Source organism: Rana temporaria, chromosome 3 (genome assembly GCF_905171775.1).
Source record: "Rana temporaria chromosome 3, aRanTem1.1, whole genome shotgun sequence".
Taxonomy (NCBI): Eukaryota; Metazoa; Chordata; class Amphibia; order Anura; family Ranidae; genus Rana; species Rana temporaria.
In genome coordinates this window covers 57,786,896-57,814,777 of record NC_053491.1, presented here as the reverse complement: position 1 = coordinate 57,814,777, position 27,882 = coordinate 57,786,896, and the positions used below count along the sequence as shown (strand labels likewise).

At 44.5% G+C, this 27,882-nt stretch overlaps 1 protein-coding gene across 1 annotated transcript in view; it reads right to left on the bottom strand.

The window, feature by feature from the left end:
• Positions 1 to 27,882, bottom strand: part of ATP8B4 (ATPase phospholipid transporting 8B4 (putative)) — a 381,682-nt gene that overhangs the window by 175,546 nt on the left and 178,254 nt on the right. The window contains 1 exon segment of the mRNA XM_040342626.1: positions 16,335 to 16,407. Coding sequence (XP_040198560.1) covers positions 16,335 to 16,407 — 73 coding nt within the window.

Sequence of the window (27,882 nt, the reverse complement as noted above, 5' to 3'; positions counted from 1 at the left end):
GACGAGTGACTGCCAGAGGGCTACGCAGTGGCCTACACTGTGAAGGCATCATACCCCAAGAGGGGGCGGAAAAGTTGGCGTGTGAGGGCTGTGTAAGAGCACGGATTGCTGTGATATATAGCAGAAATTCCTTACACTGGGCACTAAGCACCTTCAGAATCACTCAGCACCTGAGAACTAGATTGGATTAATTTACCTTGGTTTCCATAAGGACTTTTTATTGCACTAACTGCATTTTTGTTAATCTGCACAATATTTCTTTCTACACCAGTAGGGGCAGCACAGGCACCCCAATGTAATATAGGACCTGCCGGTATTTATATTTTATTAATATTTTTTATATAACATGCATATGGAAATTAAAATTGTTTTTCTTGCACATATATCTCCTATTTTGCAGTGATTTGCACAGGCACAGTAGCACTTTGGATTGTATAGCACTCTGTTGTTTATTTATTTATCTCAGTAAGCATCACTAATCTGCACACTGCACTTTAAATTAAGGATTCCTTTTTAAGGGTAGAATTTGGCTCCATAAGGCTTTAACAAGAGTTCTGCTCTCTTTCCCCATTTACTCATTTGCTCCACTTAGGTGAAAGTAATGAGTAAAGGCAGCTGTCTATTGATCCCCTTGAAACACACATACCTAACATATCCTATACCTTTGCTGGCATTGGTGTTTCTAAATATACTTGTGCGGATTCATCTATATTACCGGTTGTGGCTTGCTGGTGTGTCGTCTGACTCCTCTCCTCTTCTCTTCCGCCTGTTTCGGACGGGTACTGTTTGCCGAGGTGAGGGACTGAAAGGAACTCGGAGGGAGGCGGCGACCTATGCGGGTACACTATTACGTTTTCAGCAGCAGGTGAGCAGGCCCAGTGTGTGGAGCAACACGTAATGACGTCACGTGGGCGTGCCACGCACCTCTGCGCACTGGGTCAGCTCTCCTGCTGCAAAGCTTCTTGGGATGGCTTCTTTGAACCGGGCCGGGCACCCTTTCCTTGCTATATGATCATAATGTGTGCTGCTGGGGCCTGGCCGGGCCCGAAAAATATGATCGCTGCCACCGTGGACCAGTCTGAGGGAGTGAGCAGCCAGTGCCAGGATGGGGTCAGACCCTAGTGAGTTTCAGCAGTTGGCACCCGCGGGCCCCCTTCTGTGTCCAGGCCCTCGAACCATGGCCAGCCGGGTATAGTAACATGGCGGCAGTGACAGGGGACGGGCCTGGTCAATATTTGATCCATAAGATGCACAGACATTTTTTGGGGGAGGGGGTGTGTGTCTTATGGAGCGGAAAATATGGTACATTTTAGCAGAGTTACAGAGACATCTGTTGTAATCAGCATCACTGCTGATAGTCTACCATCCAATTGTATTTTAAGACTTCTCAAATCTTTAGAACAAAAAAGACTCATAAAAAGGAAAAATGAACAGCTAAAGCTGGCATGTTAATCTTGCCTTATGCATGCTCTCTGGTGCCATGACATTAAAACAGCCAGATGAAAAAGGTACACAGACTTTTGCAGTATGACTCTTCTGCCATCTTTTGGAAGTAATACAGTATTACAAGCAGTACATCTAAAAATACATTTTTCATTCCCAATCATGTAAGAATACTGGGACTTTCATAATCTAAACTATAAACTGTTTCAAACTCTTGCTTAGCCACAAAACATGCAGCCTTAGGGCTCCTGCACACTGCAGCTAAAAAAAAAAAAGCTGCTTTTACAGGCATTTGAGCTTTTATTTCTCAGCCTAAAAGCTTGAAGAAGCTTGTGCTTTTTTTGTGCATTTTAATTGAGCATAAGCTGTTATTTTCACAAACCCTCCCCCCTCAGTTAAATTCGTCCTTTTATTTGTGTGCGTTTTAGCGCTCTTTTGAGCTTTTCTGTGCATTTTTAGGCACTTCGGCGTCTTTTCTGCTCAAAAGCGCCTCTCAAAAACGTGGGATTGGTGGGTTTTTTTCTGCCTTTAAGAGCATGTCTGCAAACTCCTGAAAAAGCCATAGTGTGCATGGACACATTGGCTCACATGGAGGGAAGTTTCCAGGCAGAAAAGAAATGAGAGCTCAAAATCCTGTAGGAGCCGCTCCTTTGAGATGCAGTGTGCATGAGCCCTGATTAGTGCTGCGACCGATATGGAAATTCTGATCACAGATTAGTAGTTTACTGCTTCTGGACCACCCACCGCATATATACTGTAGCAGGTCGGCCGGCTGCGTGAAATTACATACCATTACGTACCTGCATGCGGTGTAGGGGGCGCGCGCCGCTCCCACTGTGATTGGACACAGAGGTAGCCTATCAACAGGTCCATCATCCGCAATCTGCCGATCGCTCTGTCGGGAGACAGAGCAGCGACGTGTCTATGTAAACAAGGCAGACCGCTGATCTGTCAAGGAGCAAAAGAGAGATCCTTTGTTTCAGCCAAGCTGAAACACGGATCTCTCTTTTCCTCCAGTGTATCTGTCCCAGGGACACACTTAACCCTTTAATCGACCCTGGTGTTAACCCCTTCCCTGCCAGTATCATTTATACTGTAAGAGTGCATTTTTTTAGCACTGATCACTGTGTATTGGTGTCACTGGTCCCCAAAAAGTGTTCAATTTGTCTGCCGCAATGTCGCAGTCCCATTAAAAAAAATCGCTTATTGTCACCATTACTAGTAAAAAAAAGAAATAAAAATGGCATAAATCTATCCCATAGTTTGTAGAAACAATAACTTTTGCACAAACCAATCAATATACGCTTATTGGGAGTTTTTTTTTTTTTTTCAAAAATATGTACCAGAATACATATTGGCCTAAACTGATGAAAAACTGTTTTTTTTTTTTTCTTTTGGGGTTAAGGTTTTACATGAATAAATAAAAGCTGATCCTTGTAAATACCCCCCGACAGCATTAAATGGTTTGTCTACACCTGTAGGAGAGCTTGTTCTGTTAAAATCACATCTAAGAATTTGTAAGCTGAAATAGAATAAATGTTTACTTTTTGGTTTATTCCTGTTTTAACCACTTCAGCTCCAGAAAGTTTCACCCCCTAATGACCAGGCCTTTTTTGCAATACGGCACTGCGTTACTTTAACTGACAATTGCACGGGTGTGCGACACTATATAAATGTACAATTGATTTAATTTTTTCCCCACAAATAGAGCTTTCTTTTGGTGGTATTTGATCAACTCTGCGGTTTTACATTTTTTGCGTTATAAACAAAATAAGACCAATTGCACTGTGAGGTAAATCTGCTTGTACATCTAACACTCCCTTACCCCCAGATTGAGGATGCTGTTGTCCAAAGGTGCCCCTGTGCATCCAGAGTGGAGGCACTCTAATACAGGAGGCACTTTACTGACCAGATCAACAGGAGAAAACAGAGGGAAAACAGCCTATAAATATAAAACAAATGCAGCCACCACATCTAAGGATTGGTAAAGCCCCCAATCCCAATCACACATTGGGCCACTGTTATATGCCTACTGTTATATTAAATCCTGGGACATTTAACTGTTACAGAAATTGCAGAGGTGTTTTTATCATGCAGGCTGTAATACAAATATGAATTCACCTCTGGCTGCACCACATGAGAATAATCTGTCTAATGGGACAGATTGGAATATACAGTCGTTTTTTTTATCAATATAAATAGGTATCAGAGAAGTTTTAGTTTTAGCATGGCAGCCAAGGAACTAAAACTCTAAAAAAGGAAGACCACCAATGGCAGCTGACATTACTATTTGTCAGGGACACTTTAAGAATGGCTACAAACCCATCAGCAATTATCGTTTGCTCCAGATAATTGACTCTGAAATCTGGACTACTATGTTTCACATTCGTATATTTACATCCTTTAAGAAGTAAGGTTGCTCATCATTTATACTTAATTATGTTCATGACGTATAGCATGTAATGACGCATACAAATGCGTGGCCGAATGATATGTTACAGACATGAACCCATCAGATTTGATTAGGTTCACCTTCCATATTGGTACTGGTGACCATTCCATATGTGTAACAGACACGCTTTAAATAGATTATCTCATAAAGTAATTAGATGCTGATGGAAGCAAACTTATCCCAGGGCAGGGACATAGCTATGTGCTATGAAATTGAGAAATGACTGCTTCCACCGAAAACTAATTAAATAACCGCTTTGCTTTGTGACACAGCCCCTTTAAAGCGCATCTGTTTGCCGTTTTCAATTTCTAAAAGTAAAAGCCCCCCTTTTAAATGTGTACCCTCTATTGGCTATAGATACAATTCTATGGTACAAGGCAATTGCATATGGCAGGGGTTCCTCCTGAAGGCTGGGGGGGGGGGGGGGGGGGGTCAGACTGCTGATGACAATCTAAAATGTATTTCATGGAGGAACACAGAAGAGAATTTTCTGGCTCAAAACTAATAGTATGAACTTTGTGGTCCTCTGCTCTTAGGCAAGACTATTACATTTTAAGCATTTCAAATTGCTGATATATTTGCTTTTCAATTAAGATTTTTACTGCAATAACTCATGATACATTTAGATACTTCAACAGACTATTTGTGATAAACACATAATTGTGCCTATCTTCCTTTTAAAACTGTAACTCCAGCTTAAACTGTTTAAGTTTTGGACAGAGTTGGAAGGTAAGACCACTATCATTGGGACCGAAAGTGAGGGTAATCTTTCATGGAATGCAGATAACGATAAAAAAAAACTAAATCCAAGCCAGGCTGCAAGCAACTTTCCAACTCTCCTACACAAAACTAAATGCTGGAATCTTTACACTGGAACTTACTCTCATCTATTTAAAGAGACTAGACTTCTTGGATAGAACAATTCTGGATGGCTCCCATTCACCCAAACACCATGCTATGGCGTACAAATGAGAACATCTTACTTTCCAGCTTCTCTATGCTATGATTGTAACTAATGTGTATATGCATAACATTTTAATTTGACAAAAAAAAAAAAAATCACAAATTATACCTGCAATATTCCTTGCCTTTCGCCTGCTTGTTATTACACTGGGTCGCTAACAACCAGGAGCCCTTAAGCAGGAAGCTGTCACATAAAATGGGATGGTAAAACCACGGCTCAACCTCCTGCTTTCATTGCCCTCCCCTGTCCAGGGCTTATCTGTCCTAATGCACTCCTCCCATATACTTGTGTTTTCAGCAACCCAGTACTCCCCAGAGACTCTCATTTATGTTCCTGAGTTCCCATAATCCTAGCAAACCAGTGCTTCCAGCGGCTCTCGTTTGTTTTCCTCTCATTCCATCCCTGATTGAGTCAGAAGACTGAAACCTGGGAGCTGTCAGCAGCAGAGTTCATCACATTTTGTAGGGTGCAATGGCGCAAACCAGATGGCTCCTTATACCCTGTAACTCGGCTCTTCACAGGGCATTCACCTTCGCTGAAGATACCGACACCTTGAGTCCTGTTTCTCCCAAGACTTTGGAGTGTCTAGTACCACCCAGTATCAGATATGCCTCTGCTGTCATTCTGCACACAAGTATTCTATGTCTCTTCTTCTGGTTATCAGTCACCCAAGCTTCCAGTGTCTCCCAGTGACTCTCTGGGAACCAATACTTTTGGTGATTCCTTTGTGATCTGCACCCCCATACAAGTCCAGTTACTACCATCAATCCTTGGTCATATGGACCGCCTAAACCTCATGACCCTTGAAATAAACCCCAATTTCAGAACCCCCACCTGGCCTATCCCCCTACTAGTAGGGGTCGAGGCCTTAGCAATAGCAGAAGAGGTTCATATCAGGGATACCACGCAAACTCTCACTACAAGGGGAGTCCAAGGAGTCCCTCAACAGGTTGGCATGGCCATCACGGTGAGTTTAATCATGATGGCTATGAGAACAATTATAGAACTCCTACACTTACCCATAATCGATTTCTTCCATTACAGGAGAATAGATTAGGAGGAACCTACCAGGATTCCTATGGGTACCATGATAGGGAGGAAGACTTATGTACTAGGTCTCCATATAATTATAATCAGAGTTATCCAGGGCCTTCCTATCATTCGGGTTTTCCAAAGTCCATGCAGGAATACCCGGGAAGCCCAGAACGAAAAGAGGCTCCCAGGAGGGGGTGGAGGATCTAAAGCAAAAAGAAAAAGAACGTGGTTCTGGCATTTTGAATTTGAGTTCTACTGGTCTGACGGATGAGGAGAAACTTGTATTAGATAAGGGTTTGAAATATGTCCCTCCTAAAACACTGAACAAGTTCACCACGATCATAGACTTTCAGAAATGTATTTGAAAACTCAGCATTCAGAGACACTTTTTGACTTTAACCCCTAGTACCACTTATGTGATGAATGATGGTCATGTACATACAGGGTTGTCAAACCCATCTTTATTCAACCCTCCGGGGACCATGGCACCATCTATTAATGTTTTCCATAGTCTGGTACAACAGGATTTAGATAAACTACCCAACAAACAAATATTTCAGGAACCAAGGCAAATGTCAAGTATATTGCTTCCACTGGATCGGGTTTCTTATTTAGCTGAGAAAAAAGATGTCTCACTCTGCCCTAAATTGATTATTGTGTCCTGAATGCTTTCACGCTTAAAAATAAACCTAAATTCACATAAAAGCGGGAGACAAATGGAAAACTGCATTTAACAATCATGATGGCTACTATGAATATCTTGCCCATTGGCCATGAAATGCCCCAGCAGTTTTTCAAAAAAAATTCAATGAGATTTTCCATGACCTGCTTTATATATGCATGATCATCTACCGTAATGACATAGTGATCTCTTCTATGGATGTACCTACTCCAAAACATTATGTCCTCACTGTCCCACAAGATATTCATTACAACAGACTCTTTGTCAAAGAAGAAAAGTGCCTTGTATTTCAAGTCTTTACTGATGGCTAGTCCATACCAAAGATGTATAAAAATTTGAAAAGGCCTGTTGGGTTTGTGCCAATACCAAGTATACTACCCAAGCACCAGTTGGCCCTCTTCTTCTGTTGCCTATTCTCAAAGAACTCTGCTGCCATATCATTCCCTCCCTCCATCCAAGGGCTGTATAGTAGCCTGGTTAGTAGTACACAGATTTTCTAAAATTGCACATTTCGCAACTCTAGAGTCTGATCACAGGGTCCAGTTTATCAACAGTTCTCTTCGGCCTGCCATCCACAATCCAATGGGTAAACTGATAGAACTAAGCAGTCACCTGAGTAATTTCTTTGAACTTTGGTGTCGCCCCCAGAACAACGTAGTTTCTCTGGTCTTGGGCGGAGTTTGCCCATAATAGTTACCAAAATGCAATAGCCCAAGAATCTCCATTTCACATAATTTATGGTATGCACCACATCTGCTCTTGCCTATGCCATGAGCTTTTGAGATCCCAGTGCTAGATGCCATGCAAAATAACAAAACAAGTCTGGTCTCAGGTCCACAATCACTTTTGGCAAAAAATTAGCTGACTGTAATCCGTGAAGAGTACCACTTCTTTAACCCCGGGGGCAATGTTGGGCTGCCCACAGGGAATATCTGTGTCATTATATGAATTTACCTCATATTACATTGACCTTATGTTATCTCCACAAGTGGCAACCCGGTTTGCTACAGACTCTGGGCCAGATTCACAGATGAGATACGACGGCGTATCTCCTGATACACCGTCGTATCTCTTGTCGTATCTATGCGGCTGATTCATAGAATCAGTTCTGCATAGATAGCCCTAAGATCCGACAGGTGTAATTGACTTACACTGTCGGATCTTAGGCTGCAATACTTCGGCCGCCGCTGGTTGGAGTTCGCGTCGTTTTCCAACGTCGGGTATGCAAATTAGCAGTTACAGCGATCCACGAAGGTTTTCGCGTTTGTTACGTCGTCGCAAGTCTTTTTTTCCCGTCGCAAAGTTAGTCATGTTTTTTCATGCCTTAACTTTACACAGCCCATGTTAAAGTATGGCCGTCGTTCCCGCGTCGAATTTGAATTTGTTTTTTTTCGGCGTAAGTACGTTACGCACGTTGCGATTCACAAACACGTCGGGCCGCCGTAATTTCGCGCAAAGCACGTCTGGAAAATTGCGAGCGGAGCATGCGCAGAACATCCGGCGCGGGAGCACGCCTAGTTTAAATGGTACACGCCCCATTTGAATTGGGCGGGCTTGCGCCGGACGGCTTTACGTTACACCGCCGCAAGTTTACAGGTAAGTGCTTTGAGGATCAGGCACTTACACTGAAAACTTGTGGCGGTGTAACGTAAAGACGATACGTTACGCCGCGGGAGATTTTTGTGAATCTGGCCCTCTGTCTTTCTCTATGCCTGAAAATATCCAACACCTTCCAAGCCTATTGTTTAGAACAAATTCTCTCATTCTTCATCTTTGGCTACTCCTTCTGCCAACACATCTCTACCAACCCACCCAATACATGATGTTAAATTATGGACTCCAAAGTCTCTTGTGGCAAGCTGCAATATCTGATTGATTGGAAGGTTCTAATGCTAAGTTCCCAGCATTCCCAGCGTTCCCTTAAGAACTCCGCACACCAGTGGTTCCAGAGACTCTCACCTGTTTTCCTGTGTTCCCAGCATTCCATTGCTTCCAAAGACTCTTCCTCCTGCTTTCCTGTGATCCCAGCACTCCAGTGCTGACAGAAACACTAACTCCCATGTACCCATGCATGCTGCTCAGAAGATGCTTGTTCAAGTGAGCCAGAAGGCCGCAACCTGAAACTCGTCAGCAGCAAAGTCCATTACTCCCTGTGGGATGGGCAGCTGCCTAGGCACCTTTGCTTCAACCTTTTTCAGGTCTGTTACCTCCTCTGAATGTGGAGGCAGGCTGCCACATTGTCTCCTGTGACTCCATGGCTTAAGTTTCCAGTGTCCCTTGGTGGCTGGCCATACACAGATTCTTCCATCCATACAAACAAGGTAGATGAAGGACTTGGGGAGTTTGGATTAAACTGCAGTGAGTGTGTTAGTCCTGGGTTTAAAGAAGCAATGTGTTTCAGAAGAGGTCGAGGGAATGTGACTGTTTGCATGTATTGATCTGCTGCCCCCAGATCTGTACATTCATGTGTGTCAACGCAAATGTGAATATTTTTATATTGGCTGGATATAGTAATAAGAATTTCATCCTTTTGTCCACAAGCATTATGCATGCTTGGTTGTAGGTTTTGTGCAATTTAGGCCCCTTTTTACACTGATCAGCTGCAAGGACTTTTGGTGTGCTTTCAAAAAACACACTGAAACTGCCCAATCTGATGGAAGTCTATGGCAAAGCATGTGTAATCCATACAAAAACCACAGGACACCATGCTGCAGGAAACTGCAGTGGATCAGTGTGAAGCTGACAAAATTCGGAGAAGTTTGCGTCCCTACACTAAAAGATTTCTTTGTGTCCGATATGCCCATGGGTTCTTAGCATTTTCAGCATAGTCCTGATAACAGGCTATGACAGGCCTAGTCTGTGTGCCCTTAATACTTCGAACAGGCTCAAAAGTCCCATTGCTTGAAGGATGCCATGAGCACAGAATTTGTTTTGGAAGCCCTACAAAATGCAAATTGTTACGCCTGGATCTATTTTCGAGGTATTCAATCCTGTACATAGGAATAGATTGGAGTCTGAGTAGTGATTTGATTCAGGCTCACTTGCTGTTCCAGGGAATTCATTCTCTGTTCGTTATTGGCAACCTTGTCCTGCACTTTCTAAAGGTCCTGGATCATTATTTTAACAAAGTCAGGTTTAAGATGTGTGGCTACCTGCATTGCCGATCACCAGGTTTGGTAAAGGTTTTGCATCTGTTGTGTTTTATTCATCTTTGCTGAGTGTGGCAAGGTCTCTTGTGTGTCCACCATCCTGAATAAGCAGGCTTGCGCTTTCAGATTTAGTGCATTGTTTCATCTGCAGTAAAACGTTATATGAACCTCACCATAGGGCAGCCTGCCCCCCCTCCAGTGCTTGGGGTAAATTTGTGATATGTGGGTACTGGTTTTTGCACTGAAGCATGAGGGCTGGCTGAAGCTTGGCTGCTATGCATCCATACTCATAAGGCACCAGAACTTTAAAAATAACTGTTTTTTTTTTATAACTTTTTTGCAACAGCGTCACTTTAACTCAAGCATTGTCATTATACCACAGACATTTGTCTCTATTGTCAGTCACATCAATATCTTGTGCATTATGTATGAATTAAAGTAGACTTCTTTGAATCAGTCACTTGTGTTTCCACCTCTCACTTCATGTTTTGTGACTGGATCATCTCTTATGTTTCCAACCCTACTGCATATCCTAAAACCCGTTCAATGTTGTTTATAACATTGTCTTTTCCTTATATGAGACAATTATGAATATAACTTACTGTAAATACTAAAAAAAATGCTAAAGGGTGGGTTATTTATTGCAGAAGAGACATGTAATAAAATAAATGTGTTTGTTTGCAATCATCTGCAGAATGTACACAGGGTTACACAAGAGTGGAAAATTGTGGCTGTTGCAGCACTGGTGAGTATTCTGGTCTTTAGCTCGGCTTTAAGTTAAATACCTGACCTTTGTTATCTGTGACATTGTTGGAACCATTTATCTCACAAATTTTCCAAGTGACCACCATCACTGGTGCAAAAAGTAAAGGGAAATGCTCCAGAAAAAAACACCAATAAAAATCTGACAGAAGTTTAAACCCTTCCCAATTCTATCCAAGATTACATTTTTTTCTAACTTCCAGTGTCATGAATATGCATCATGTCTGTCTGCCTACCTGATCTCCATGTGTTCATTAGAGGCAGATCCTGTTCTGGTTTCCCTTCTTATCACTTCCTCTTCCTGTATGGCTCCACCCTAGTCCATCCCAGGAAGCCTATATTAACCTTTGCTCTACAGGTCTGCAGTGCTGTTCAACAGTGTTCCAATGCTCAGTTCCTGTCTGCAGTGTATTGCTAGTTCCTGGTTGCAGAGTGCTACGATCATCTTCCGTGTACCGTTTTGGCTTGTCCCCGACTTCCCTGTCTGCCTGTGCCCCTGACTATTTGCATGTTCCACGGTTATTCTTGTCTGCCTGTTGCCCTGACCTCGACCTGTCCATCACCACTGTTTGTTCTGCTGGCTGCTTCCCCCTTCTCCCTGCGGAGTGTGACCTGAGGAATCCCGGGAACGCGACCTGGACCCAGTTGCGGCCAAGACCATCCCTACCACCAAGGGCTCTGGTGAATACAAAACTGGGTCTTAGACTCCGCGCCCTGGGTGATCTTGGGTCACGCTTCCTCCCTGCCAGCAGTAGTCGGCTATAGGGTTCACTTCCCTGCGGTGCATCCCTGACCCCTACAGGGTGCACTTGTCACCTGGCCACAGGTGACCTGACAGTTTGAACAGCCATGAACCCGGCCGACGTGCCGCTTCCTGCAGATGACCCATTACAGGGCGTTGTTCACAGACTCGAGACGCATGAAGCTAATCAGGCTCAGGTGATGCGTTTCCTTCAGGATCTGGCTTCCCGCTTTGATCAGCTTCAGACCTCGTTGGGAGCCCCGAATCTACAACCCCAAGTACAACCAGCGGCAGCGGCTGCGCCCGTCGCACCAGTCGCAGAGTCGCATTCACTGAAGCTACCACCTCCAGTCCGTTTTTCTGGAGACTCCAAGGCCTGCAGGGGGTTTCTTAGCCAGTGCACCATCCATTTTGAACTACAGCCTCAAAACTTCTTGTCTGATCGGGCAAAGGTAGCCTATATTATTTCCCTCCTTTCCGGTGAAGCTTTAGCCTGGGCTGCCCCTATGTGGGAGAGGAATGATCCGGTAGTTTCCAGCCTGTTCAACTTCCTAAAGCTCTTTCGGAACATCTTTGAAGAGCCGGCTCGGGCCTCTTCAGCAGCCAGTGCTCTGCTACGTCTCCGCCAAGAATCTCGTTCAGTGGGTCAATATGCTCTTCAGTTCCGTATACTCTCAGCTGAATTGAGCTGGAACAATGAGGCCCTGGTCGCTACCTTTTTACATGGCCTCTCTGACCGAGTGAAGGACGAATTAGCGGGAAGAACCATCCCCGTCGGTCTGGACGATGTCATCTCCCTGTGCAATCAGATCGATATTCGTTTTCAGGAGAGGTCCATTGAGAAAAGACACCAGCACTCCCTAGGTCGTAGTCAGTCTGTGCTTCCCTCACTTCGTCCCGTAGACCACCCCCTGCCTGCTGAGGAACCTATGCAGTTGGGCCGGACCAGACTAACACCCGAAGAACGTGCTAGACGCAGAACTCTGGGCTTGTGCCTCTATTGTGGAGGCAAGGGCCATCTTCGTGCCTCCTGCCCGCTTCGCCCGGGAAACGCTCAGGTCTAATACATTTAGAAGGTGGAGTATTGGACCCAGAAACATCACCTTCCCGTCTGCTCCTTCCGGTGTCCCTTCATGTAGGCACTTCTCCCCTATCGATCTCTGCATATCTGGATTCCGGGGCTGCCGGCAACTTTATGGACTGGAGAACTGCTTCTTCTATGAAGCTTACCCTTGCACCCCTCACTACGCCGCTGGTAGTCTCGGCAATTGATGGCACTATTCTCCCAGGGGGTCCTATTCGCTTCCAGACACTACCCATTAGGATGTCGATAGGGATTCTCCACCAGGAGTGGATATCCTTTCTCATCCTACCTAAAGCCTCCACTCCCATTGTATTGGGCCTTCCTTGGCTACAGCTCCACTCTCCCCATGTGGACTGGGCTTCTGGGCAGATTCTGGCTTGGGGTCCTTCATGTTTCTCGTCATGTCTTTCCAAGGTGACTCCTAAGGGGGAACTTCCGGTTGCTACCACATCAGTATCTTCGGATCTTCCCACTGCTTACAGCGATTACCGGGATGTGTTCTGTAAGAAATCAGCCGAGGTGCTTCCTCCCCACAGATCTTTTGACTGTGCCATTGACCTTGTTCCTGGAGCAATTCTGCCCAGGGGTCGCACATACCCTTTGTCCATCCCAGAGACCCAGGCCATGTCTGAGTATGTCGCAGAAAACCTTGACAGAGGTTTCATTCGGAAATCGTCATCGCCTGCAGGAGCAGGGTTCTTTTTTGTTGCCAAGAAGGATGGTACCTTGAGACCCTGTATTGATTATCGAGGATTAAACGCTGTTACTATTAAGAATCGTTACCCCTTACCCTTGATATCTGAATTGTTCGATAGGTTGAGGGGTGCCTCCATTTTCACTAAGTTGGATCTCAGGGGGGCGTACAACCTCATTCGAATACGAGAAGGCGATGAGTGGAAGACTGCGTTTAACACTCGAGACGGCCATTATGAGTATCTGGTCATGCCTTTCGGGTTATGTAATGCCCCAGCCGTGTTTCAAAACTTTGTCAACGAAATCTTCAGGGACCTGCTGTACCAGTTTGTTGTCATCTATCTGGATGACATTCTAATCTTTTCGGAAAATCTGCATGTCCACAGGAACCATGTTCGCACTGTACTCCAGCGCCTCAGAGAGAATAATCTCTATGCCAAACTGGAGAAATGCTCCTTTGAATGTTCTGAGGTCCTGTTTCTAGGATGCTTTGTTTCAAGCTTGGGCCTTCGTATGGATCCTGGGAAGGTCTTAGCCATTACCAATTGGCCTCTTCCTGCTAGCCTCAAGGCCACACAGCGCTTTCTTGGTTTCACAAATTATTATAGGCAGTTCATCAGGAATTATTCTTCCATTGCCGCGCCTATTATCGCTTTGACCAAGAAGGGTGCTAATGCCAAAGACTGGCCTCCCGAAGCTGTCTCTGCGTTTCACGATCTGAAACAGGCCTTCGTCTCTGGACCTCTTTTGAGGAGACCAAACCCTGAGGAGGCATTCTTTATTGAAGTGGACGCTTCTTCTGTGGGAGTGGGAGCGGTGCTTCTTCAACTTTTTGAGAAGAGACGTCAACCATGTGCGTTCTTTTCCAAAAAATTTTCTCAGGCAGAGAGAAATTATGCCATCGGTGACCGGGAACTTCTCGCAATTAAATTGGCGCTAGAAGAGTGGCGTCATCTTTTGGAGGGTTCTCCTCACTCCATAACGATCTTCACCGATCACAAGAATCTACAGTACTTACAGAATGCTAAACGTCTGAATCCCAGACAGGCCAGGTGGAGTCTCTTCTTTTCCCGTTTCAGTTTCACGATTACATACAAACCTGGTTCCTGCAACGGTCGGGCTGATGCGCTTTCTAGATCCTTTGACACCTTGGACGAAGATCTCACTCTTGAACCTGAGCCGATCATTCCAACTTCATGCATTGTTGCCCATTCTACCACCCTGGACTCAAAAATTCCTCCTGGTAAGACCTTTGTCCCCACTGAGCTAAGAGCCAAGATCCTTCGTTGGGGACATGATTCCAAGGTGGCGGGCCATGCTGGTTTCCTCCGGTCCTTCCTACTCATTAGTCGTCACTATTGGTGGCCAAATCTCCGCTCAGAGGTTAAAGACTATGTCAAGGCTTGTCATGTCTGTGCTCAGTTCAAATCCTCCACACAAGCTCCTGCTGGTCTCCTCATGCCCTTGCCCATTCCCAAGGAGCCCTGGGCTCACATTGCCATGGATTTTATCACCGATCTTCCACTGTCTGACGGTAATACGGTCATTTGGGTGGTAGTCGATCGGTTCTCCAAAATGGCACATTTTGTTCCCCTTCCTGGTCTGCCTTCTGCTCCTGCTTTGGTCCCCATTTTTGTTCGAGAGATTTTCCGTCTTCATGGGGTTCCTTCTCATATTGTTTCGGACAGGGGTGTTCAATTCACGTCTCGTTTTTGGAGAGCCTTTTGCAAATCCCTCAATATTGCTTTGGATTTTTCCTCTTCTTACCATCCTCAATCCAATGGGCAGACGGAGAGGGTTAATCAGGAGTTAGAGGTTTTTCTTCGTACCTTAGTCTCCGCTCATCATGACGATTGGTCCTCTCTACTTCCATGGGCGGAATTTTCCCATAACAATCATGTGAATACCAGTTCGCAGAGAACACCCTTTTTCTCAGTTTATGGAAGACATCCTCAACTTCCACTTCCCATGACCTGTTCTCTGGATATCCCAGCTTTGGCTTCAGCTCAAGAGTCATTCAATTCCATCTGGAGCGACGTCCATGATTCCCTCCGGGCAGCTGCCGACAAATTCAAAGGCTTTGCTGACCGCCGCAGGCGTAAACCGCCTTCTCTTCAACCAGGGGACAAAGTCTGGCTCTCCACCAGAAACATCAAGCTCCGAGTTCCTTCTCTGAAGTTTGCTCCAAGATTCATTGGTCCATACACCATAATGGCTAAGCTGAATCCAGTTTGTTTCAAGCTTCAGATTCCCAAAAACCTCAAAATCTCTAACTCCTTCCATGTTTCCCTTCTGAAGCCTTTAGTCCTTAATAGGTTCTCTCGTCCTCTCCCCACCACGGCACCAGTCTCTGAGGAGAATCAGGAATATGAGGTCAGTCAAGTACTGGATTCCCGACTCTGTAGAGGCGCTCTTCAGTACCTTGTTCATTGGAAAGGCTTTGGTCCTGAGGAGAGGTCTTGGGTTCCTGCATCAGAGGTCTTTGCACCTCGTCTATTGAAGAATTTTCATCTGAAGTTTCCCTCTAAACCCGGACCCAGGCAGGGAAGGGGGAGGCCTCGTAAGAGGGAGGGTACTGTCATGAATATGCATCATGTCTGTCTGCCTACCTGATCTCCATGTGTTCATTAGAGGCAGATCCTGTTCTGGTTTCCCTTCTTATCACTTCCTCTTCCTGTATGGCTCCACCCTAGTCCATCCCAGGAAGCCTATATTAACCTTTGCTCTACAGGTCTGCAGTGCTGTTCAACAGTGTTCCAATGCTCAGTTCCTGTCTGCAGTGTATTGCTAGTTCCTGGTTGCAGAGTGCTACGATCATCTTCCGTGTACCGTTTTGGCTTGTCCCCGACTTCCCTGTCTGCCTGTGCCCCTGACTACTTGCATGTTCCACGGTTATTCTTGTCTGCCTGTTGCCCTGACCTCGGCCTGTCCATCACCACTGTTTGTTCTGCTGGCTGCTTCCCCCTTCTCCCTGCGGAGTGTGACCTGAGGAATCCCGGGAACGCGACCTGGACCCAGTTGCGGCCAAGACCATCCCTACCACCAAGGGCTCTGGTGAATACAAAACTGGGTCTTAGACTCCGCGCCCTGGGTGATCTTGGGTCACGCTTCCTCCCTGCCAGCAGTAGTCGGCTATAGGGTTCACTTCCCTGCGGTGCATCCCTGACCCCTACAGGGTGCACTTGTCACCTGGCCACAGGTGACCTGACATCCAGAAACCTATTCAAGGCTTTTAACTGCCTTACATGTCTTATTGCCTATGCTTTCTGTAGTTATATTGAAAAAAAAATCTGCAAATCTATAAAGACAAATAGGAATTATTACATACAACCACAAACTGATTATTCTCCAGTCTGATGATATCTCCCGCTTTTACATTCATCCATTTTTCATTCTGTAGTCTGTGAAAGACAAAGACAAAAAAAAGAAAGAACATAATTGATTTTGTCTCACAAAATTCCTTCTGCCATTCTCAATCAGCCTGAAATCCTAGTAATTCTGTAACAAAGGAAAGCAAAAATTCAAGATGAACAACCGTGACATTCCAAACGGATTCGCCAATATGATACCATGGAAATAAAAGTAGTGAGCAAAGTGCAAATGAGGATGAATTTTCTTCCCATACTAAATACTATCTTCCAAATAATTTTAGTAGGAATATTGCCACACTTAAAAAAAAAAAATCTTGGGAAACAGAGCTGCAGCAAAGAAAAAAAAAGTCAAGCACGACTTATTTCCATGAATAATGACTGTGAAGCAGATACCATCAAGCCTCACCTGTCTTCACATACCTCACCCACCCTGGCACACCTGATATATAAATCCAGACCTTGTTTACCAAAGCTGAATCCTGCCCTCTTCAGGCCCCCCCCCCCTACTAACGGTTATTTACTGAGCATAATGGGTAAGCTCAATAACCAGTAGCTAGGCATGGGAGGGCTACTTTGTAAAAATAAAGTTATTATTATCTACAAATCAGAGCGTTCCCTTTGTTTTTTCCATTTTATTTATACACTCTCCATGTTTTGCCATGTAAAATATGCAGAGACATTTGATTGAAATGTTTACAGACATTTCAATTACAATTTCGAAAGAAAACACAATCGCAAACATCTGTAGTACAGTGATAAATGGCCCTGATGCATGGAACCTAGAGCCAAAATCATTACCACTTTAATGGATAATTAAACTCAAGAACCAAATATGTAAAATGTTGTAGCTTACAATTCTTAGCTGTGGTGGCTTCATTTCATTTTTTATTTTTTTTTGAGATGCAAGAAAAGGAAGCAACCCCACACTGGAGGGATCACTAATATCTGCCTTTATTGTATAGGACGTCCACAAGCATAATAATGGCAGTCCCCATCCTAAGATGGGGGCCGTCATTATTAAGCTTATGGAAATCCTACACAATAAATCCAGATAGTAGGGATTCCTCTGTTGTGCTGTGGCGTCATTTCCCAACCTTAAAGTAGTTCTAAAGGCTGAAGGTTTTTTAGAATGCATGAAGGTAAAAAAAAAAAAACTTCTGTGTGCAACCAGGGCTGTCTTAATGAGAGGGCACACCTGGGCACTGCCCAGGGGCCCCAGCTGCATGAGGGGCCCTCGCACTTTCCCCAAAGCAGCTAGTCCTTGAGCCCACACTGCCCCGAAATTGTGGGCCCCATGATGGCACTGAAAGTGATAAAGGGCAGTCTGCCTCCTACCTACTTGATGTCTGTTTACCTGCACTGTCATCATTGTAGGGGCCCCAGAGCATTACCTTGTCCAGGGGCCCATGGTGCTTTTAAGACGGCCCTGTGTGCAACTCTCACACACCCCCGCCCATCCAAATAGTTACCTGAGCCTGATCTTGATCCAACAATGTGCATGAGTGCAGCTGTTCTCCCACTCCTCATTGGCTCAGACACAGCAGTGGGAGCCATTGTCTCCCACTTCTGTCAATCACAGCCAGTAAGGAGGGAGTAAGGGATTGGGCAGGGCCCTGTTGTGTGTGTGAATGGACACACAGAACGGGGCTCAGTAGTGAGCATGCATGAATGCCCCTATAGCAAGCAGTTTGCTATAGGGGCAATCAGCAGAGGGGAGGAGCCAGAAGCGCCACCAGCGGGGGACCTGAGAAGAGGATTGGGGCTGTTATGTGCAAAACCATTGCACAGAGCAGGTAAGTATAACATTATTATTTTCTTTTTATTTTCCTTTAGTACCACTTTAACAGTCTTGTTTTAACAGAAATCTACAGAAAAGTGCAGGAAATAAAGATACAAAAAAATGTTGTAATAATGTATTACATGGGCTGTGTGAATGAGCTCCTAAGAATAGTCAACTCTATAAATTAATCTTTCTTGCCAAAACAATCTATTAACCTTCTATGAGGAGGTGAGTTGCCATCTAGATAAAGGATGGCCCATAGACGTGGTGTATTTGAATTTTGTAAAAGCATTTGACACAGTTCCCCATAAATGTTTACTGTATAAAATAAGCTCCATTGGCATAGACCATATGGGTGAATACATAAATTAAAAACTGGCTACAAGGGCGAGTTCAGAGGGTGGTGATAAATGGGGAGTACTCGGTATGGTCGGGGGTGGGTAGTGGGGTCCCCCAGGGTTCTGTGCTGGGACCAATCCTATTTAATTTGCTCATAAACAACCTGGAAAATGGGGCAAACAGCTCAATCTCTGTATTGCGGACGATACTAAGCTAAGTAGGGCAATAACTTCTCCGCAGGATGTGGAGATCTTGCAAAAAGATCTGAACAATGTAATGGGGTGGGCAACTACATGGCAAATGAGGTTTAATGTAGAGAAATGTAAAATAATGCATTTGGGTGGCAAAAATATGAATGCAATCTATATATTGGGGGGAGAACCTCTGGGGGAATCTAGGATGGAAAAGGACCTGGGGGTCCTAATAGACGATAGGCTCAGCAATGGCATGCAATGTCAACCTGCTGCTAACAAAGCAAACAGAATATTGGCATGCATGAAAAAGGGGATTAACTCCAGAGATAAAAAGATAATTCTTCCGCTCTACAAGACTCTGGTCCGGCCGCACCTAAAGTATGCTGTCCAGTTCTGGGCACCAGTCCTCAGGAAGGATGTACTGGAAATGGAGCGAGTACAAAGAGGGGCAACAAAGCTAATAAAGGGTCTGTGGGATTAGTTATGAGGAAAGGTTGCGAGCACTGAACTTATTCTCTCTGGAGAAGAGAACTTATTCTCTCTGGAGAAGAGGGGATACGATTTCAATTTACAAATACCGTCTTGGTGACCCCACAATAGGGATAAAACTTTTTCACGGAACAGAGTTTAAAAAGACATGTGGCCACTCAGTAAAATTAGAAGAAAAGAGGTTTAATCTTAAACTGCATAGAGGGTTCTTTACTGTAATAGCGGAAAGGATGTGGAATTCCCTTGCACAGGCGGTGGTCTCATCGGGGAGCATCGATAGTTTTAAAAAACTATTAGATAAGCACCTGAACGACCACAACATACAGGGATGTACAATGTAATACTGACATATAATCACACACATAGGTTGGACTTGTGTCTTTTTTCAAACTCACCTACTATGTAACTATGTAAAAGGCTATTATACAACAGGTATGAGAGAGAGGTCAGTGTTGCTTCTGAACTATAGATGTATACCAAGGGAGTCTAAAAAGAAACATCTCTGTACTGTCCAAAGCAACAAGTGCTTCCATTCGGCTTCTCACCGAAAAGACAGCTGGAAACAGTTAGGCTTCATTTCCATGGACGTTTTTACAGCCACTTTATTTAGCCTTTTTTTACAGCTTAAAAACGCCTGTCCATGTTATTTATTTATTTATTTTTTGAGCTGGAGCTCAAAAACGCAGCGGTAGCGTTTTTGAGCGTTTAATGTCGGGCGTTTTTACAGCTCTACTTTGGAGCTTCAGAACGCACTGGTCCTGTTTTTTTTTTTGCAGCTTAAAAATGGCTCAGCCATCTACAGCTCAAAAACGTCATGGTGGGCATGAGGCCATAGACTAACATGGAGAGCTGTTTTTAAGCTGCAAAAAACGCTCAGAAAAGTGGCTGTAAAAACGTCCATGGAAATTAAGCCTTATGTTACAGGACAATTTTTTATGAAATACAGTGCCTGGTGGCTGCCAGTGATCTATGCTTTCCAGACTTTCAGGTAGTTGCACAGCTTTGTTATAAGGGGAACCTGTCATGTCCACCAAAGTGTATAAAGTACCATAAGTGTAAGCAACTTTGTGACACTTGCAAGTACCTGCACTTGTCCTCAGTAACTTTGAGCATGGCAAGGACTCAAAGCCCAGTCTTTACCATTGAATTTGTTTAAAAAAGAAAAGGTTCATATTAAAGCTAATCTGTCACTATGAAAAGAGCATTACACAAGGAGTAGCTCATTTGTAAAGTGAATATGTACCCCTCTCCGCAAAGTCCATCAGTCTACCAGGGAATGCCATAATCTAAAAAAATGAGCAGTATGAATTTAAAAATGTAATAGCTTCAACGTGCTTACAGCTAGCTCTGGGATCTTAAAAGAAGCGTATTTATAAAACATGCACTGTTGGCAACCACTGAGAACTGTGATTTCTGGAACATTTCAATAGGCTACAGCATTCGTTTTATATTACAGCTGGTTAATGCTGCTGGCGCATAAAAGCTGGGTTTTAGCATGTAGGCAGTTTTCACTGGTAGTGAGCTGTAGCAAGGGGCAGTGTGATGCACAGTTGCTTTTTCTTAATTTTTTATTTATTTTTAGGGCCGGTTCACACCAGATGCAGTTCTGTGCACTTTTATTCTGCACTAAAAATCCATGCACAGTGTTTTCCATGAATTCCAATGGCTCTAGTTCACACCATGCAGTCAGTTTCTGGTGGTACCTAGAGCAATTGGAATACACGGAAAACACTGTGCATGCATTTTGTGCAGATAAAAAGCGCACGGAACTGTATCTGGTGTGAACGTAAGCTGTTTTAAAGTGCCCCGGGGAGGGGGGGGATGGGTAACTTACTAAAACTGGAGAGTGCAAAATCTGGTGCAGCTGTGCATAGAAACCAATCAGCTTCCGGGTTTTATTGCTGAAGCTTAATTGAAAAAGCTGGAGTTAGAAGCTGATTGACTACCATGGACTGCTGCACCAGATTCTGAGTGCTCCACAGGGGCGTCGGGAGGCCCGGGCTTGGGTGGTTGCAGCCCCGAATGGGTCCCCGAAAAGCCCAGAGTCTCACTCATGCAGGCTCGCCATTGTGAGCCCCGAGCCGTGCGGCGCCTGCCAGGAACGATCTGATTCTGAGCAAGTGCCATAGCAGCAGGTCCCGCCTTTTGGAGCCTGTGATGAACGTCCCACTAGTCCAATACCGCGCCCCGGGACATGTGACGTCCATCATAGGCGCTGCAGGCTCCAGAAGGCGGGAATTACAAATACACAAATACACATCACTCGGCGCTCGGGTGGGCGGCTTCCCTATCCTCAGGCTCCTCGGCTCCCCTATCCTCAGGCTCCGCGGCTCTCCTATCCTCAGGCTCCTCGGCTCTCCTACCCTCCAGACTCCAGTCCTTGGTTCTTCTACCCTTCTCGGCTCCTCGTCTGATGCCGGAATGACTGACTGCTGTGACACCGCTGAGATAGGTCAGAGACAGTGTAATGTGTATGTATATAGGTCAGTGTAGGTAGATCAGTGTAGGTAGGTCAGTGTAGGTCAGTGTACATAGGTCAGGTCACTATCATCAGTGTACATAGATCAGGTCACTACCGTCACTGTACATAGGTCAGGTCACTACCGTCAGTGCACATAGGTCAGTGTAGGTATGTCAGTGTACATAGGTCACTACAGTTAGTGTATATAGGTCAGGTCACTACCGTCAGTGTATATAGGTCACTACCGTCAGTGTTGGTAGGTCAGTGTATATAGGTCACTACTACCGTCAGTGTAGGTAGGTCAGTGTATGTAGGTCAGTAGGTCACTACCATCAATGTAGGTAGGTCAGCATAGGAAGGTTAGGTAGGTCAGTGTATGTAGGTCACGGGCCAATCCAAAAAAGCCTGCGCGTGTCACATCGCCCCCCACTTTCTGGCCTTGGACTTCGAGCTGAAGCCCCTGGTCTTTTTGCCACCTAGCAATGCCCCTGGTGCTCCAGTTTCAGTAAATCTATCCCCATGTGTGACATATCAGGGTTGATTTAGTAAAGGCAAATCCAAGTGCACTTGTAGTGTAAAGTAGAAGTGCTGTCGCTTTAGATCTGAGGGGAAGCTCTGCTGATTTTATCATCCAATCATGTACAAGCAAAAATTATGTTTTTTTTATTTTCCATGCATGTCCCCCTCAGATCTACAGCGACTGCACTTCCAAGTGCACTTGTAGTGCAAAGTGGATTTGCCTTTAGTAAATAAACCCCATCATTCATATCTTTACACAGTATCACTGCTGTGCGGTGGCACGTGGTGCCTTTGTGTGAGCTGCGGTACATTGCTACATGCATTTTACCACAGCTCACTGTACTACGCCCCTTTTATGTGCCCTAGCAGTGGCTGGCATTTACCCAGTGCAATACAAACTGCACTATGTATGAATGAGCCCTTAAAGGGGTTGTAAAGGTTCATTTTTTATTTTCTAAATAGGTTCCTTTAAGCTAGTGCATTGTTGGTTTACTTACCTTTTACTTCGATTTCCCTTCTAAATGTTTCTCCTCAGTAAACTTGACACCATCATCCGAGCGGTGGTTAGTCAGCCAGAACAGCTTACTGAGGAGGAACAGGAAGTGAGAAATTCAGCCAAAAAAAAAACATTTAGAAGGGAAATCGAAGGAAAAACAAGTGAACCAAGAATGCACTAGCTTAAAGGAACCTATTTAGAAAAAAAAAAATGAATCTTTACAACCCCTTTAACATTTTTGAGATGCAAGATCGAGGATAAGAGTGTTCAAAGTAGTGATTGTTCTTGAGCAACCTGCACAAAATGTATTAACCGCTTGCCGACCGGCTCAGGCTGATATATGTCGGCAGAATGGTATGGCTGGGTGAAACCCTGTACTGGTATGTCTTCCCCTTTAAGAGCCACTAGAGGTTGCACGCACACCCACCCACTGCACAGTGGGGGAATCGATGCGCGTGGCAGGCGGGCACGATCACGTGCATGAGAGCCAGCAAGGGGATTTGTGTGTGTAAGTAGTAACAACGATATGTCTCCTACCCCAGTCAGTCCTCTCCCCTCACAGTTAGAACACATCTAGGGAACACACATTTAACCACTTGATTGCCCCCTAGTGTTAATCCCTTCCCTACCAGTGATATTTACACAGTAATCAGTGCATCTTTACAGCATTGATCGCTGTATAAATGTCAATGATCCAAAAAATGTGTCAAATGTGTCCGATCTGTCCGTCACAATGTCGCAGTACTGCTAAAAATCGCCATTACTAGTAGAAATTTTTAAAATAATAAAAATAAATCTTTCCCATAGTTTGTAGACACTATAACTTTTGCGCAAACCAATCAATATGCACTTATTGCATTTGTTTACCAAAAATATGTAGAAGAATATATATATTGGCCTAAACTGATGAAGAAATTAGTTTTTTAAAAACATTTTTGTGAATATTATATTTATAGTCTCTTTTGTTTATAGAGGGAAAAAAAAAACGCAGAGGTGATCAAATACCACCAAAAGAAAGATCTATTTGTGGGAAAAAAGGACGCAAATTTTGTTTGGGTGCAGCATTGCATGACAGCGCAATTGTCAGTTAAAGTGATGCAGTGCCAAATAAAAAAAAAAGGGGGTAAAATCTTCTGGGGCTGAAGTGGTTAAAGATCACTGGTTGTACATTCTAGTAGGGGTGCACAGAGTTGCAACTTCTTTGGTGAAACATTTCCAATCTTATATTTTACCACGATTTAGCGCCTTGGCTGGAGTTCAGCTTTAAATCTATTGTTTAATACCTTTTTATTGTTTAATCTATATTGCAATTTAATGTTTATTAATGTAAAGTTATGCACTTGGGGGCTGAGAATATGCATGCATCATACATACTAGGGGGAGTACAACTGGGGGGATCCATAGTGGAGAAGGGTGTGGGGGTTTTAGTTGATCATAAGCTCAATAATGGCATGCAATGCCAAGCTGCGGTTTTCAAAGTGAGTAAAGTCCTTTCTTGTATTAAGAGAGGTATGGACTTCAGAGAGGGAGAGATCATTTTGCCCCATGTACAAATCATTAGTAAGATCTCATCTGGAATATGCAGTTCAGTTTTGGGCACCAGTTCTCAAAAAGGATATCAGGGAACGGGAGAAAGTGCAGAGAAGGGCAACCAAACTGATAAGAGGCATGGAGGAGCTCAGCAATGAGGAAAGATTAGAAGAACTAAATTTATTCTCTCTTGCGAAGAGGAGATTAAGGGGGGATATAATCAACATGTACAAATATATAAGGGGTCCATATAGTGAACTTGGTGTTGAGTTATTCACTTTACGGTCAACACAAAGGACAAGGGGGCACTTTTTACGTCTCCAAATACGGAAAGGTTTCTTCACAGTAAGAGCTGTGAAAATGTGGAATAGACTCCCTCCAGAGGTGGTTCTGGCCAGCTCAGTAGATTGCTTTAAGAAAGGCCTGGATACTTTCCTAAATTTACATAATATAACTGGATACTGACATTTATAGGTAAAGTTGATCCGGGGAATATCTGATTGCCTCTCGGGGGATCAGGAAGGAATTTTTTCCCCTGATGGAGAAAATTGGATCATGCTCTGCTGGGGTTTTTAGCCTTCCTCTGGATCAACTGTGGGTGTAGATTGGGTATATGGGATTGTATGATATTATTTCATTTATGTATTTTTTTTATGGTTGAACTGGATGGACTTGTGTCTTTTTTCAACCTGACTAAATATGTAAAAGATGTAATATATATATGTTTGCTTTTCAAAGAAAAAAAAATTGCTTTGTTTTTTGTTTTTGCTTCCTAGTTTCTGGCCTAGGCCAAAATTATGTCATACATGGACATTTTTTTTTTATCTGGATAAGGGAAGGGGAGGTTTTCTTAGCTACCCACACCCTCCTTCCTGCATGCCTGAACTTAAGGCAGATGGATTCCAGGAAGTAAATGCTACATGAATCATATGCCCTTTTTCAAGCGAGAGTTCACCCGAAAAAAAATGTTTAACATTAGATTGATGCTCATTTTGTCAAGGGGAATCGGGTGTTTTTTTTTAAATCGAAGCAGTACTTACCATTTTAGAGATAGATCTTCTCCGCCGCTTCCGGGTATGGTCTTCGGGACTGGGCGTTCCTATTTGATTGACAGGCTTCCGACAGGCTTCCGACGGTCGAATACATCGCGTCACGAGTAGCCGAAAGAAGCCGAACGTCGGTGCGGCTCTATACGGCGCCTGCGCACCGAAGTTCGGCTACTTTCGGAAAATCGTGACGCGATGTATGCGACCGTCGGGAAGCCTGTCGGAAGCCTGTCGGAGGACTGTCAATCAAATAGGAACACCCAGTCCCGCAGCCCATACCCGGAAGCAGCGGAGAAGATCTCTCTCTAAAACGGTAAGTACTGCTTTGATTTTAAAAAAAAACACCCAATTCCCCTTGACAAAACGAGCCTCAATCTAATGTTAAAAATTAACTTTTGGGTGAACCTCCACTTTAAAGATGGCTGTGACTTGAAGTGCTAGTTGGAGGGGTGCTTTTCAAAATGATTTAAAAAAAAAAAGAAGCATGGAGACATACTGTAAATGGATGGGTGGGTTTGCTGTAAATATAAAAAATGAATTAAATATCTCCCATACTTTTGGGTGGGGAGGGGGGCACCCCGTCTCAGATTACAAGTACTGCAGCAGCCCTTGAAAGAAGGGGGGTTGGCAGTACCCAAATTTACTAGGTACTTCTTAGCAGGACAATTAGTCTTTGCACTCAGGTGGTTGACACAGCCTGATGATGATGCAGCAGTATCACTGGAAGGCGCAGTTATAGAATCCTACGAGGCATTGTCCCATTTAGTGTTACGTGGGACAGGGCCCCTTATGGGGTCAATGCGATCTGCCATTAAAGCGGAGGTTCTGCGGCTTTTTTTTTTATTTTTTTTCTGTGCATTCAATGTGGGTTTACATCACAAGTTAGTACTCACTTGTTTGGCGAATAAAACCATCCCCATTCCGCTTTCGTTTGAAAGATTAACTTAAAAATCTATTTAGGGATTTCCCATTTTGCTTGTTGGCATTGTGAAGCCCACAAGGACTGACTTCCTGGAAGCGGTGAATGCACGCCTCCCGGTATTCACTGCTCCTTCTCGCGCATGAGCAGTGTTGACAGCAAGCGCCGTCAACACTTCCTGGTTGCCATCACAACGAGCAGCGTCATAGAAAGTATACGCCCCATTGTGATGGCATTCAAAACTCACAGCTCAGAACGGGGACAGAGCATCATGGCGATTACAGCTACGCCCCCATCACGTGACCGGGTCCCAGTGCGGTTAACTCCCAGAGAACACTGCGGCGCTGGGGAGACGCCTACTCCCGCGGGAGTGGGATTCATGAAAATTACAATTACAAAAGGTATTTACATATAAAAAAAAAATTGTGATCCAAGTGATCCAGCAGTTTTGGGCATAGGTTATGGACTGCGTCAAGTCAGTTACGATTAGTGGTGCAACGGATTGTCACCGATCAGTGATCCGAACGGGTCACCCTGTTCGGATCGGCACACGACGCAAAACGCAGGGCGCTCCGCAGCCTCGTCCATAGAAAAGTCCCTGGCTTCAGCCTAGCTCTGGAGCAGCGGCCATCTTGGTACACCCGGCGGCGGCTGTCTCGTCAGGAAGTGACGTTTCGTCGCCGCCATCTTGCTCCACCCCACACTCTTGCACAGTAATGAGAGTGAGAAGGAGGCAAGCGGACATCTTGTTACACCCAACGGAGGTTTAGATTTCACAGTTATTTTTAACACAAAAACGGAGCTTATGTGCTTAAATACAGTATTTGAAAATCTGACAGGACTGTTTAAATGTTACATTTTAAAAACAGCAGCAAACCTTACATGCTTGCTAATGTGACAGAACACCTCTGATTTTCACATTTCACATTTAGTTAAATGTGAAAATCAGAGGTGTTCTGTCACATTAGCAACCATGTGAGGTCAGCAGGTTTGCTGCTGCTTTTAAAATTTAACATGTAAACAGTCCATCAGATTTACATATACTGGCCCGGATTCACGTAGAATGGCGTTTCTTTGTGCGGGCGTAACGTATCCCAATTAAATTATGCCTCCGCAACTTTTACAGGCAAGTGCCGTATTCTCAAATGAAAGTTGCGGCGGCGTAGCATAAATAGGCCCGCGTAAGCCCGCCTAATTCAAATGTGGTTGATGTGGGCGTGTGTTATGTTAATTTTATGTGACCCCACGTAAATGACGCTTTTTACGAACGGTGCATGCGCCGTCCTTGAAAGTATCCCAGTGCGCATGCTCCAAATAAACCCGCAAGAAGCCAATGCTTTAGACGTGAACGTAAATGACGCCCAGCCCTATACGCGAACGACTTACGCAAACAACGTAAAATTTTCAAAATTCGACGCGGAAACGACGTCCATACTTAACATTGGTACGCCTCATATAGCAGGGGTAACTTTAAGGGGGAAAAGCCGGACGTAAACGGCATATCTGTACTGCGTCGGCCGGGCGTACGTTCGTGAATTCGCGTATCTAGCTGATTTACATTTTTCTACACGCCCCTAGCGGCCAGAGTAAATATGCAGTTAAGATCCGACGGGGTAAGAGACTTACACCGGTCGGATCTAATACAAATCTATGCGTAACTGATTCTAAGAATCAGGCGCATAGATACGACGGCTCAGACTCTGAGATACGCCGTTGTATCTCATTTGAGAAT